The sequence below is a fragment of the Lissotriton vulgaris genome, chromosome 10 (genome assembly GCF_964263255.1).
Source record: "Lissotriton vulgaris chromosome 10, aLisVul1.2, whole genome shotgun sequence".
In the NCBI taxonomy this organism is placed as follows: Eukaryota; Metazoa; Chordata; class Amphibia; order Caudata; family Salamandridae; genus Lissotriton; species Lissotriton vulgaris.
This window is the reverse complement of record NC_141698.1, coordinates 602,547,020-602,561,377: the sequence shown is the minus strand read 5'-3', so window position 1 is coordinate 602,561,377 and position 14,358 is coordinate 602,547,020. Positions and strand designations below refer to the sequence as shown.

At 41.3% G+C, this 14,358-nt stretch overlaps 1 protein-coding gene across 4 annotated transcripts in view; it reads right to left on the bottom strand.

The window, feature by feature from the left end:
• The window catches only part of MYH11 (myosin heavy chain 11), a 285,530-nt gene that overhangs the window by 136,245 nt on the left and 134,927 nt on the right, over nt 1-14,358 (bottom strand). For all 4 annotated transcript variants that reach the window (XM_086941438.1, XM_086941439.1, XM_086941437.1 and 1 more), the window contains 4 exons: nt 11,281-11,373; nt 9,508-9,571; nt 2,925-3,023; nt 397-540 (listed from right to left, as the gene is read on the bottom strand). In XM_086941438.1, the coding sequence (XP_086797564.1) occupies nt 397-540; nt 2,925-3,023; nt 9,508-9,571; nt 11,281-11,373 (400 nt within the window). The remainder of the gene's footprint in view (nt 1-396; nt 541-2,924; nt 3,024-9,507; nt 9,572-11,280; nt 11,374-14,358) is intronic.

The window sequence follows — 14,358 nt, the reverse complement described above, 5'->3', positions numbered from 1 at the left end:
TCTAGCGAATTGCAAACTAGCAATTCATAAGAAGGAATCCAGTGATTTGTACCTTGAGAAGAAGAATAACGGGGTGAGGGCAATGTGCTGCCCTCTATAAATCAAGGGCAGAGAAGCAACCACTAGGTGACTACCAACCACTCATGTCTGATAGTTGAAAAATAACCTTGATAGTGCTCAAAGTCCAATGCTTCTCGCATTCTTTCTCCTTTCCAGGTGGTCCCTGCTGGTAAAGACGACTCTTCCTATCCTCCTAATGGTTTTCCCAAACAATTTGAAACAAAGGAGATGGCAAAGTGGCAAAAGAGTACCAATGTCAACATACACAGCACTGCCTACATGACACTTTCTATTCAGAGTGCAAAGTGCGAGGAGGATAGGTGCAGCAGTTCTTACCCAGCTGCTCGTCTCCAGTGAACCCCATAATCTCCATAGCTTCCAAAGTCTCTTGGAACATATCACCATCATCTTGGCCAGATATAGGGACATGTCCCGCGGATAAGAATGTGTAATTCCCATAGCCTTCAAGCAACAGCTCCTCTGGAGGAAAAGAAAAGGTGCAAAAAAACAGTTAATTTTTGTTCAGCCACAAAGCAGCTCACAAATCCACAGTTGCTTCTTTGTATTATTCTGATCAAATGTACCATGTACCGATGATCCATCCATTATGCAGCCAAGCTTGTACAGCTTTCCATCATGACATTGTTTGGTTAGGGTTCCTTCAGTGAAGTTTAGTCTAACCCCCTGTGTGTTCTCTGAATGAGTGCATACGATCGGAAAATTGTCTAACTATCTAAACAGTTTTTTATATTTCATGTAATAGGTCTCATCTTTCATGCTACAGGTCTAGGGCTTATATTTTATTGTAAAATTATTGGAGTTTTATAGTTGAAATGACCTAACCCTTTGCAATCGACTAATTTACATAAAAACACAATGTTTTCCAATCCTCTACACGTATGATACCCAAGGCCTATGGTTAGAGTACTTGCAGTAATTGGTAGCCCTTTAAGGACAAGTCAGTGACTTGAAATCACAATCTCACATCTGCTCAACTAACAAATTTTGAGTCGGCTAAAACAATGAGGTAGTTCTTTGGGAGTCAGTTGCCTCAGGCGTTCGAATGCCCTAAATCCATGCCTTATGGCAGGAGCTAACTTAAAGTGCCTCAGGAATATACCATCTGAACACCGTAGAACCAAGAGGCAGTGACCAATGATTGTCAGTAAGAGATGCTCGCCTTGTATCTTGCTGCATTCTAACTTCCTTTGATCTCATCTTCGCAAACAACCTCGCTGTACTCTACAGTGTTTTGAAACTGCAAGAAGATATGAAGCACTTCAAAAAAAGTTAAAAAGAGCAAATAAATATTTTTCTAAATACATGCACATTAATATTCATTATACCAAAAGTACAAATTGGATAATAGTTGTATGCATTAGCCCAGCCACGTTGGTGTTACAGTGCCCAAGAACTTTGTCCCGAAGGTAAACAACAGTGGTGTTTTTTCTTTATCCACTTGCTTTGATGAAACATAACCTTAGTCTCAATTTCAAATGAACACTGGCAAAGCCAATGAGTCTCGCCTTGGTAAATTGGTGAGGTCATGACATACATTTTTGTATTGCAAACATACGCCACAAAACAAAAAAATAAAACATGCCACCACCTAAACGGAGTAGCCATACACTTGCAATAAAAATGCTAAACAAAAAACACATATCATTGCAATGGGATTCCTGGTAGGCAGGTGTACCTAGAATAGTTATGGAAACCCCTTTTAGCTTCAGAAAAATATGTATGAAGACAAGGTACTGTAAGCTTTGAATTAATGTACCGAGAAGACGTAATCTAAACACAAATGGATGGCAAAATAAAATAAAAATGGATAACGAGTTAAAATAAAATACATTGGCAAAGTAAAGTATTGGCCCACTAGCCCTAGCACTTAATGCACTTATTTGTAGGTGGTTATGCACATGTGAGAAGGTAGAAAACAGTCCCTCACAGCACAAGAATACCAGAGGCTGAAGTGTACTGACCCAGTAACTCATCCTCTGCACTTTCGTGGGTGAAAGGAAAATGTAAATGTCAGTAGAATAGACCAATTGAAGAAAAGGGCTGACCCCAAATCCCTCTTTGCATGTAAATATGGATGGATTTTTCTATTTCAGGTTCCTTCATTAAATGAGGCGAGTGATACGCCTAAGGCTGGCATTAGTGCACACCTAAAAGGCAGTTGTGCCTCTGGAGTGATGCATTGTGCCCTCAAATGACTATACAAGGAGGTTTGTTTTTGTTTTAAGTGATTGAAATTCAAACTTTCAAGCTTCGAAAAACGTAGGTAGATTTTAGTATCGCAATTTTCAAATGTGTGATTTGTTGTTATTATTCATTGTTTCAGGGTATTTTTGGGAATTTTTAGGAAGTCTCCAATTAATAATTGATTCACAGGCCATTAGTGGCATAGTTTCATCCTGGGTGGCAGACAGAAAGCCAAGAACTAACCAGGGCACAATCAGAGTATTGCTTAGCACTATGATACTATAAGGGCAACAGTGCACAATTGTGTACAATAGTAAGATATCTTGTTACACCATTTGTATATGCTGGAATAATTCTGGAAGTTAATTCTAAAAATTCCCAAGCAAATTTCAAACTGAAACTTTTACAAATATATATTTTAGATCACCAATTTTGCTCTCCCCAGCAAGTGACATTTGCAAATGTATATTGCAAACTGTGCTGGAGTGGGAATGTTTACATTTCACAACACACACCATGATTATTCTGCCTCTTCTAGTTGGCCCTGTAATGGTGGCTGATAATTTATGGTAAGCATGTGTATCAAACACGGATACATGTAACAAAACCCCTGCCTAAAATACTGCATGCAGTGTTATCCACACTTTAATTTAACTTACCTCGCATTTTATCTGGAGCACCAGAAAGCAAGTAGTAAAATATATGAAAGGCTCTTTCATCTTTAGCCTGGCGAATTGCACGTGACTTTTCTAGGAGATCTGTTGATCACAGCTACTAAGGATCTGAACTCAATATTCATAAATCACTAACATAAATTCTTTAGAGAAAAGATCACAATTATTAACGTACTTATGATAAACACTACAGTACAAATCAAGGCTCTGATTGCGAGTTTGTTGGAAATAAGGTGCTTTTTTCCGCATCTGATAAATACCAATGTAGTGGGGTTCGTTAATTATTAGGTGCGATAAATAATAACACGTATCACAAGTTTTGGGGGACTAGCCACCAAAATGCACATAGCACAGTAAATACCCGTTTCCTCTGTTAAATTAAGGCAGGTTTCACCCGCCAAAATTTAACGAAGGCTGAGATATCTAACACTTTCTGCAATTGCTGGATGTGGTAAATATCATTCAACCCAGAATTCTGATCCCTGGGCAAACACGATTGTATGCAGGGGCCGGAAAATGCCGGACAACCTGTGATCAGGACCTAAGGCTGCCTGTGCACCCTCAACCATCATGATGCTGATCATAGGCTGTCACTGGCCAATCTTACACCATGTCAATAGATCACACACATCTAGCATACCGAAGAGGCTGCCTCTTCTCTCATCCACGGCTGGACTGGCCATAGCGGGCATAGGGCGTTTCCCTAGGAGGCTGGAAGAGAGGGACCGGTTTACTGCTGTGAGGGGCAGTTTTGTTACTGGGAACCGTTTTTTCAGTGTTGCTGCTGTTAGACCTGGCATCCTTGGCGTGGTTTCCCCCTATCTTTTTGCCTCTACCTCCTGTATTTTTGATGCTGTGCTTGATTTCGTTTTTGCTGGTTTAGATGCTTTGGGCACTTTGCCACTGCTGATCAGTGTCAAAGTGCAAGTGCTCCCTGTGTAAATTGTTATTGTGATTGGTTATCCATGATTGGTATATTTGCGTCACCAAGAAGTCCCTAGTAAAGTGCACTGTGTGTGCCAGGGCTGGTGATAACAAATGCTACTAGTGGGTCTGCAGCACTGATTGTGCCACCCACATGAGTAGCCCTAAAATGGTGTCTCAGGCCTGCCACCGCAGTGCCTGTGTGCAGTCTGTGAACTGCCATGTTCTCCTGGCCAGTGTCCCCACTGACCAGTCCTAACCCTTCCCTTTCTGTACACATTGGTCACCCCTATGGAAGGCCCAAGGTACCCCCTTGGGCAGGGTGCAGTCTAGGCGAAAGATAGAGCATGTACTAGTGCAGGTGACATGCTCTGGTAGTGAATTACAGCCATTTTTGTTTTTCACTATTGTAAGTCTATCTTGGCCCTTAGGCTATCATGGGGAATGCTGGCTACAGTGTCTACCAGCATATCTTTCCATAGGAACAAGATAGGACATAAAAGTCTGGTATCCCTGAACTCGGAATTTAATAACACATCTTTTAGGAAAGGTTGTTTTTAAATCCTGTGTTTGAGAACAGCACTTTTAGAAAGTTGCTCTTCTGTTGTCTGACCTTTCTGTGTGCCTTGGCCTGATTGTGAATTGACTGGTTTGTGAGTGACAGGTGCTGGGTGGCTCCCCGAGGCTGAGTGGGCCATCCCTGGGCTGAATAGCTCCTTCTGCATCTAGAGTGGTGGGAGGGGGTAGCACCTGGGCCTGAATAGGGCTGTGCCTGCCTTCCACAATGCTGGCTCCACCTCCTGCTGGGCGGCTGACGACCCTGCCCCTCTCTCTGAAAGGAAAGGAGAGGCCAGGAAAACAAAGTGCTCAAGGAACACCCCAAACTAGTTCAGACCGGGCTCATAGCCCTCCTGCGCAAAGGGAACAAAGACTTTTTGGGGTATAAGAACAGGACCCCAGACTAGAGAAAATTAGATCATCCTGGAATCAAGAAGGAACCTCTGCCAAGGAGAAAGCTGAAACTGAAGAAGGAAGACTGTCCTGCTGTTGCTCTGCTGGACTGACCTGCTGTTGCTTTGCTGCCAAGAAGAGGGGAAGGACGTTGCTTTGTGCTGTGTCCCCTTGCTTGAAGGAATCTCCTAGGGCCTGAGAAGAGCTGGCTCCCTGTTAAGAAGTCGCAGGAACAAAAGGACTTCACCCCCAGCTTCCCTGAACTCTACTGAGAAAGTTCTGTCCTTCCTAGAGTGCTTGGGCTAGTTGTGGTGCCTCTGGAAGTTGTACCTGTGTTGGGAAGCTGGAAACCAAGATTTTAAAGACTTTCTGCAAGTTGTATTGCATCGCTCGCTTGCGGAATGCATGTCCATCAGTGAGAGGAAATTCCCGCCGCTACGAAGGCCGAGATTGTTGCAGACCCTGTTGCCGCTGCCAGAGTCGTCGCATCCTTCTTTTGCGGGACGCACCAGTCTGGTGCAGGAAGATTACCATTGCTGTGAGTATCGTCGCAGAGCCTGTCGTCACTGGGTGAGATCGTCGCACCGCTTGCTTGTCGGACCGCATCACGGCGCTGCGAACATTGACGCAAAGCCATCGCGTCGAGAAGCTGCGAGAGGAAGATCGCCGCTGAACCGCATATCGTCGCCCCGGAGATCGTCGCAGCCCCCAAAGATCATCGCATTGTGCCTTTGCAAGCTTTTTCACTACGGAACCTCCGCACCGGAATCCATACAAGGTATCGCCTCCCTCCCCATACAGACTGGATTCGTCGCAACACGCCCGCTACATCCAGCTGGGTTGTCGCATCGCCTCCCCAAGGTCTCAGGAGTGACGCATCGCTTGTTTTCCACAGCACCAGCTTCTGTTTTGGAACTTTGTCGCATTTAAAGGTACTGTTGGCTAAACGTGATGCAACTGTGAAATATTTTCACGCAACTGTGGATTATTCTAACGCAACCTTAAGAACTCTTTTGAAACCATATTCTTGAACTGTGTATGTTGGATTTTTGTCGTTTTGGTCTTGTGTAGTTTAGATTACATACCTTTATTTGTCTAAACTGTTGTGGAGTCAGTTTCTGGTGTTTTTACTGTGTTACTGTGGGTGTTGGTACAAATACTTTACACATTGCCTTTGATAAGTTTGACTGCTCGTGCCAAGCTACCAAGGGGGTGAGCAGGGGTTATCGAAACAGTGTATCCTCCTTACCCTGACTAGAAGCAAGGGACCCTATTTGGACAGGGGTACCTACCTCTGCCAACTAGAGACCCACAGTTTTAACAGCTGCAACATAGGCCCTGAGTAACAAAAGCAGCAGTGCTTCACACTTTCACACACCCCGCCCCCTCGTGGGGTGGTCCAACAAAATTTGCCAGGGCTCTCTTGGATTCCCAGTCCCGTCTTGATGTTTAAACCCAAACCTTAACAGGGAGGGAAAAACAATACAGTGCCAATCGTTTTTAACCTACATAGCTTTCTAAAAGTGCTGTTGCATATTGGGAAGCAATTTTCATACAAGCTTCTTGTGTTTTTTTCCCCTTTAAAACTGCTAGTTTCAGTTACTGATGTCCACTCCCAACTACATCTTATAATTGCACTTATAAAAGACTTCTACTGTTCACTTAAACTATCTAAAAAAAACATTGCAAACCTGCACATGTACTATAAACGGCAAATAAATCCGTTTTAGAGTTTTTTTAATTAAATATAATCCGTTACACTCATTATAGATGATGCCCCACACATAAAATGCAGTAATACACATTGATAATTGTTTATTGTATCTATATTATTTATTTTGTAGTTTTATTTAGTGGACCTAGGACTTTTGAGTGCTTTACAATAAAACAAAATAAATTACAAAACAGTGCTCACAAATAATTTATAAAACAGCAACATGAAGTAAAGCAGAAACCCACCAGGAAGTATAAAAAAGTAAAAAACACAATAACACAGCAATTCAACCTCCATGTAGATGCCTGAAGTGCCGGATTGCTAGCACCCCTCAGGAATGATAACCACTCCTGCCAGATTTTGAAGTGCACCTCATGCGCACTTTTCCACTTGCACAGAACCACCTTACAGGCCAATGTAAGCATTAAGTCCAGGAGCAGGCGGTCTTGATCATTTGACAGCTGCGGGTCAAGGGCTCCTAAGATCACATATACGAAGGACCGTGCAGGTTTGATCTTGAAAACGAAAGAGATGCAGTCGAATATTCTATCCCAATAAGCTCCTAGAGCAGGACAGTAAAACAACATGTGAGCAAGATCCCCTGGACCTGACTGGCAGTTCCAGCATGTTGATGAGTCTCTTAATTTACATTTAAAGAGTCTATCCGGAGTCCAGAACGCCCGGTTTATAAGCATATATTTTGTCTGGAATAGGATGGGAGATACTTTATGGGTAAGAGCAGCCTTATGGATTATTTCCCAATCAAAACATATTCCCGTTGGGTTCGGTTCAGCCTCCCATTTCAATTCCACCTTTTTATGAGCTTTCGTGGGTAGAGGTAATAACAATTTATAAACCCTAGAGACAAAGTGACCCGCATACATAAATCGAGGGAGATGGAGTATTAACCAAGGGGTGTAGGGAGAGAAGTTACGAGCGGTCAGAGCAGCTTTGATTTTCAAGAATTCATAAAATTCCATCGGAGTAAGGTCATATTTCTGTTGCAAGGTCGAGAACGGGATTGGACCTTTATCATCATACAAATCCTTTGCTAAGTTAATGCCCTTCCCGGACCATGATTCCCAGCCCAGTCTATCTACGTTATGCTTAAGATAGGGGTTTCCCCACAAGGACAAGAAAGACGACCTAGTGAATGTTAACCTTGTTTTGTGTGTGAGGTCTAATCTAAGTAACGCCCGTCTAGTATTCAGGATTATATATTTGGAGTGTGGTAAATGTTTTAGGTCCATAGTGAGGAAGGATGCAAGAGGGGCATGATTTACTAAGGATTCCTCAATATTGATCCATATCGGAGTATAGAGAGGGGAATTTGTCAACCATTGGGCACCTTGTTTGCAGAGGAATGCTGTCTGGTAATTCCTGAAAGAGGGCAGGCCCAGGCCGCCTTTATCTTTCGCTAATTGCAGCTTTTTTAGTGCAATCCTGGCTTTCTTGCCACGCCACAGGAAGTTACCAAACAGTTTGTCTACTCTAGTAATAAAATTGTCCGAAAACGACATAGGGAGCATGCTAGCTAGATAGTTGACCAACGGAGTAGTCATCATCTTGAGCGTCTCCGCTCTGCCCCACCAGGAGATGAACTTCGGAGACCACCCTTCCAATAGTGTAGCTATCTTCTTTAAAGTTAGTTCCTCATTTATCTTCAGAGTGGAAACCAGATCTTTGTCGAAGTCCAACCCCAGATATTTAAAACAGTGAGCACTTAGCAAGCAATGTCTTACTTTATTTTCATATTCTTTGCTTTTGTGTAATTGTACATCGCTAAATGTATCAGTCATCTCTGTAACGGAAGAATTATTGTACTGTGTTTCTTTTGCTTTCTTCTACTTCAATAAAAATGATTTGAAATAAAAAAAATAAAAAAAACACAGCAATTCAACATAAAAGAGAGGAAACACCCAGACAGCAGCCTATGGGGATTAGATCAAGAGTAAGAATAAGGATAACAAGCATTGGTGATGCTTACAGGTCTCATCTTTCAGCTTTGCTAATGAAGACCTATTGATTTTGCCAAAGCTGTTCAGTGTCGGCCAAATGAGAATAAAATGCTTTTTGCCGATGCAGGAGCCTTCATGCATACACATGCATGTGTCACCGCGCTCGTGAGCTTATTTGTTATAACAGGGCGGCCATTCTGTATTTTTTTTTTATTCAGTGAGTGTACATGATGGAAAATTTAATTAAAAAAATAACAAGTGCTTTAAGCACTATTTGGGGGGAAAGGAGCCGCCTGCCAGCAAGTTGTAGCAGCCAGGCCCTCAAGTAGGTAAAGGACAGGGCGTATTGCCTAGGGCTGGTGGAAGGAAATCCCAGAATTTATTCACGCTATCACAAAATGGCTGAGACCTAGTCTGCTCTTTTTTAAAGTCCAACATTTCAAGCAGAAGACAGTCTTTGCTGCGCAAGAGTCGCAGACCACCAGAAATTTGTAACTTTTCCTTCAAATAAAACCAGGTGATTTTTTTTAAACAATGTTGACATGATTCTAATGGATGTTCTTGAATAACAAACAACTTCCCAGAAAACAACAGCACCTTCAGTAAGCTTTGTTTGTGAAATCTTTTAGTGATGCTTGAGAATTTGGGTCACATTGGAAATGTCATTTATCATACATTTGAGGTGTATGATGATTAGCATTCTCTTCCGCTGTTTCATTTTTATCACATTATTTGTGATTTCACGGGAGGAATAGGAAAGAACAAGGAACGTTTTCATATTTGCAGTGTTTTCTATACACAGTGATTCCAGACACATGCCTGACACCAGATCTGAAAAATATTCTAGTGTCTTTATTTGGAAATGACAATCAAAGGTTTGACATTTTTTTGGGTGGTGTTAGGTCTGGAATATCACTTTGCCAACACAAGAAGAGATGCAATATGTCTTGTAAGAGCTTAGCACTGGACCATATGTTTCCCTCCACTTCTTTGTTCTGAAGCCATTTGCTGAAAAGGATACAGGTCTCTATGTTAGCGCCAACAATGTAGCCAGTCACGTCAAAGTTGATGCGAATGAATTTACCCTGTTGGTGATGAGAAAATGTTTAGGATTTCTATACAAATGAGTATCTGCAAATTACACTGGGACACATAACTTAGTTCAGACATTCCACAATGGAGAGTGGATATAAACAAATTAGATCCATTTTATTTTACAAGATGAATTTCCTTAATGTAGAGAAACTATAATTAAGTTTGTCAGGTATTAGAGCGTTATGCTAAGTGACAGAAAAATCCCTGTCTTGTATGAGCTGTGATGGAATTTCCACACTGCCAAAACAGAAGGTCCCCCAGATTTAAAGTGGTTTAAGTAATCTTAACCGTTATATGCAGAAACCAAAGTCTCAGAGAAAATGTGCAAGGTGGTAGGCTTGATAGACCAACCAAACTATGCAGCCCAATAAAAAACAACTCAAATATACATTTTAAGTTTTAACACGAAGACACAATTGTAATAACAAAATGTCACAATAAAGAACAAAAGTGATTCAGTGGTTCATAGGTTTTGAAAGCAGTAGTGTCAATAACAATCATTGTAATAATGTTTCATAAAAAAGAGAGAACTTGTTCTCAAGAAGTCTGCCGAAGGCTTTGGGCAACTTTGCAGCTAGTGCACAAGGTGTTCCAATACAAGTCGAAGGATTGTCCTAATGAAGGATTTTAAATTCTGACATAGAAAAGAAAAACACTCCTCTACATTTCACTAGGTTTGGCACAACTTGTGAGACCTCCCATGGTCCTAAGTTCAGTTAGCATACATCCTGGGCATGTAATGGAGACGATCCTTCTGTTGGGTCTGACGTTTACCACCAGAGTGTGAGATTTTTCTGAAGCCCAGTTTGGCACAGCAGGTTGAGATGGACACTGCATTCAGTTAGGCAGCTTGAAGGCTAGATTCCCTTGCGTCAATGCCCCACTGATCAGATTTTGCAACTTTCAGAAATGTTCACTTTGATTCTACATGAACCCCAATTTGTAATGTCTGTTCTGCATAATGGGAACATGCCATGCAAAGTAAGTTTTTCATGGGATAACACATATTCCAAGATGGTTCTGTATTTTGCACTTTGGTTTACCTTCAGATTTTAAAAGGTTTTCCGGAGTCTGATTTAATGCAGCAGGTGGAGCCAAATGGCTCAATATGGTGAAACAACTTTGAAATGACACACCCTTACTTCAATATCATGCTAAAATAATTTCTGAGCATAAGAAAATCCATTCCAGGATGATGTGTGTGGCTCTGTGAGATGTATGCCACCAGGACCCCGTGGACCACCAGAAATGAGAATAAACAATGGACTGGATGTTAGATAACTGTCTACAGTGAAATTGCCAGATATAAATATTGTGTATTAAATATCGTTCACAGGAATATCTTCCCTTTAGGTTTGGATTTTCTATTATTAATGGGGTAATTATTTTGTAAATAATGTTTAGGGCACAACGTTTACATCAAACGTGTGTTTGACAACAATATTCTCAGACTGGATTCCTACTAAATTGCTTTTAACAACGACCAAGTGATCAATAGTTTATTATTTGTCATTTTACGGCAGCTTTACAGAAATAAAGCCTCACACATTTCCATTTGAAATAGATTAAACATATGGCAAGAAAGGGGGGGGGGTTTAATGCCAAACCGACACTGCACGATGAGGGTGCATCTGACTCAAACATGTTAATATCATTAATCAATACCACAAAAAATAGATTGATCAACATAGGTACTTACAAATCTCGAGGAGTTGTCGTTCTTCACTGTTTTGGCATTTCCAAAGGCTTCAAGAATGGGGTTAGCTTGAAGTAGCTGCTTTTCCAGCTCACCCTACAATTCAGCAATGCTCAGTCATTAAGTACATTTAATTAGTAGCAACGCAGCAGCGATACAGATGGGACGATCAGACACACCCAATTGTAAAGGATTGCTACAAAGTGAAAGGGAAGGGCAACAGAGGCTCTCTAATGGGTCAGACACTTGCCCTCAAATGAAATCACAGGACTTAGTCCTCCTGTCCTGTATGTAATACCAAAACCCTGACAGTTGTTGAGGTCTTTTAAGCAAAGAATGGTGTAAACTTAATAGATGAGTATTAATCTCAAGTAGTTCATATTCTCATAACAAAAAATATTTTTGATTGAGGCCTCAAACCATACATATTTTGCATTTCAAGAATAAAACCTATTTGAGACTAAAAAAGCCTCAATCAAAAATGTTTTGTGTTCTGAGAGGGGAACATCCTTTACGACGCGGATGTTACCCCGCGCTACCATTACGACGCGTCTCTTACAACGCAAGTCGTAACCACGACTTGCGCTGGAGGGCGCTCAAGGACAAGGAATAGTTAATTTACTATTCCAACACCTTCCATACTATCCACGGGGACTGGTATTGGAATAGTAAATTAAACTATTCCTAAGTCCGCACCCTACAGCGCAAGTCGTGGTAACGACTTGCGTTGAAAAACACGCGTTGTAATGGTACTCATGGTAATAGCCCGCGTCATACCGTCATACATCCAACAGTCAGAGTAATTGTAAAGGGCAGATCTGGCTGCATTAGCCTTGGACAGTGCACTCACAATAGGCCAAACTCTCAAACTAACATATTTTTCCAAGTCATCTAAGTAGCTTTCATACTTGCTTATTTATTATGACTGTTGTAGTACCCAATTATCAGATCAATATATATGTTGGAAATTAAGGCCAGCACGTTAGCATTGGATTCGAAGTTCCCGGGTGTGGGAGGCAGACTACCTCCCCTTGCTTACTCTTTTCTTTGTGCACGTTTCCCATCCTGTGGGCTGCAGTATGATAGATGAGGTCACACATGATGTTGTTAGGATTAATTTTGAAGATGAAAGCCTGAGCACAGTAGCAAAAATGAGAAGGACATTTAGCTGAACAGTAGCACTATTGTCCTGGCTGATTGTTAATATATATTTTCCATTATGACAAAGGCAGATGTAATTAAGCAAACTTGCTGTTATGTTTATGAAGCTTGCACACTGAGGCCTTTCTTTTAGAGCACATGATGATGTCATTAGAAACTCTAGCTAAGAACGATGTAAGACAACACAGCTCAAAGCTCAAACACCGACAACACCGTTGTTAAATGCAGTTATATCTAGACTTGGGATGGAAATGGAGGACATAATTACACAGCATTACCATGGATGGACATGCACAGATGCACCAGTGTTAATATTTATTTGCAATTTCACACTGAACCATGCAGTTAAAACAGATGTACTGTAATATACAACAAAGCAGCACTGCTGGACATCAAAACAGTTGGTCATGAGAAGAAACAGCCCTACCCTGGTTTGTAAAACATCCGGCTAGCAGGGATCATTTTGGAAAATCAGAATAATTATTTTCATTTATTTACTTATTTACAGAAGCGGCCAGTGCAGGTAAGAGCGGTGGGGCCGAGTTAGGGGGGGAAGGGGGATTTGACAGATGACTACGAGTGAAAATTGAATTAATAATTAATTTCCCCTTGTTGTCTGTCGAAATCTCCCCCACCTGGCCCAACCGCCCCACCACTCTTACCTGCACTGGCCACTCTTGCTTACTTAAAGGTTTTCTCACATGGCATGTAGACCTTAAGACATCACAACACGCTGGGTACATTAAACTTACTTCTAATGGGAATTCTTTTAATAACACATTGCTTTGTTAGAGTATGCACAGTAGCCCAAGTGGCAGCATTAAAGGTCTCCTCACAAGAACAATTATCTGATGGGAAAGGCTTTAAATTGCCAGAGTGAACTTCAAACTTTTGAGAGGCATGGTTCTTAACCTACTCCTATATAAATTGCTTGCAATGGGCCACCAATCTGCAAATGAATCTTAAGACCACTCTCTTAACTTCAACCTGGGTTCAGTCAGTTTGACAGAAAATGGCAAAGTTTTTCCAATATCAAGTAATATCCTCTCCTGGAAAAGGGTTTCAGGCCTGCAAAAGGACACAGGGAAAGCCACAGATTGCTTTAAGTGGAGGAATCACATGCCATTCATGAGCAACAATGGCCAGTCTTGGTTGCAACCTTATCTCAAGGAACGCAAAAGCACAGAAAGCCAGGCTTTCATTTATATTAGCCAACTTAAACCTTAAGGCCTAACCTTGTCATATCTAAATAATGATGAACAATATTGAAAAGCAACTTCAAATGTTGAAAAGAGGTTATCTAATGATTTCTCCTCATACCAAATTAGGAACTAGCCTCTCTGATAAGAGCCTCCCAACCACATGAAAGGTCGTAAAGTTTGACCTTGAAATATTAGCACTTAGAGAGCTAGGCCATATTTTTCGAGTTGATCATTGAAGACATGTGCGGCTGTTTACTATAACATTAGATCCTGTTACTCTATAATCATGAATAGATTTACATGTTGCGGGTGGTTCTCAATAGCCAGTTTTATAAGACTGTGGCTACTCATGACACAATCTGGTCCAGTGCTAATAATCTTGCAAAAAGTAAATGTACAGATCCTTTTGCAAGTGATAACATTTTTAGAATCAAGTTCAAAGCATGCACACATGCACAATGAAGTACAAATTGATGGAAACACACAATCACACAAACTACTAATGCAGTACATGCACTGTTTGTTACATCAGACAGTGACAAATGCCGCACAATTTCACCACAATCCTAAAAAAGGTTCAACAGCTGGGATGACCATACGTGTTTGCTTTCAGAAGTAGGGGTCAGGTCACATTTTAAGTTGATTGCCTCTTTTAAGATCATAAGAAAGTCACAGCTGTAACGTTTGGCACACGTTGAAAGTGATATCTGATGATGAC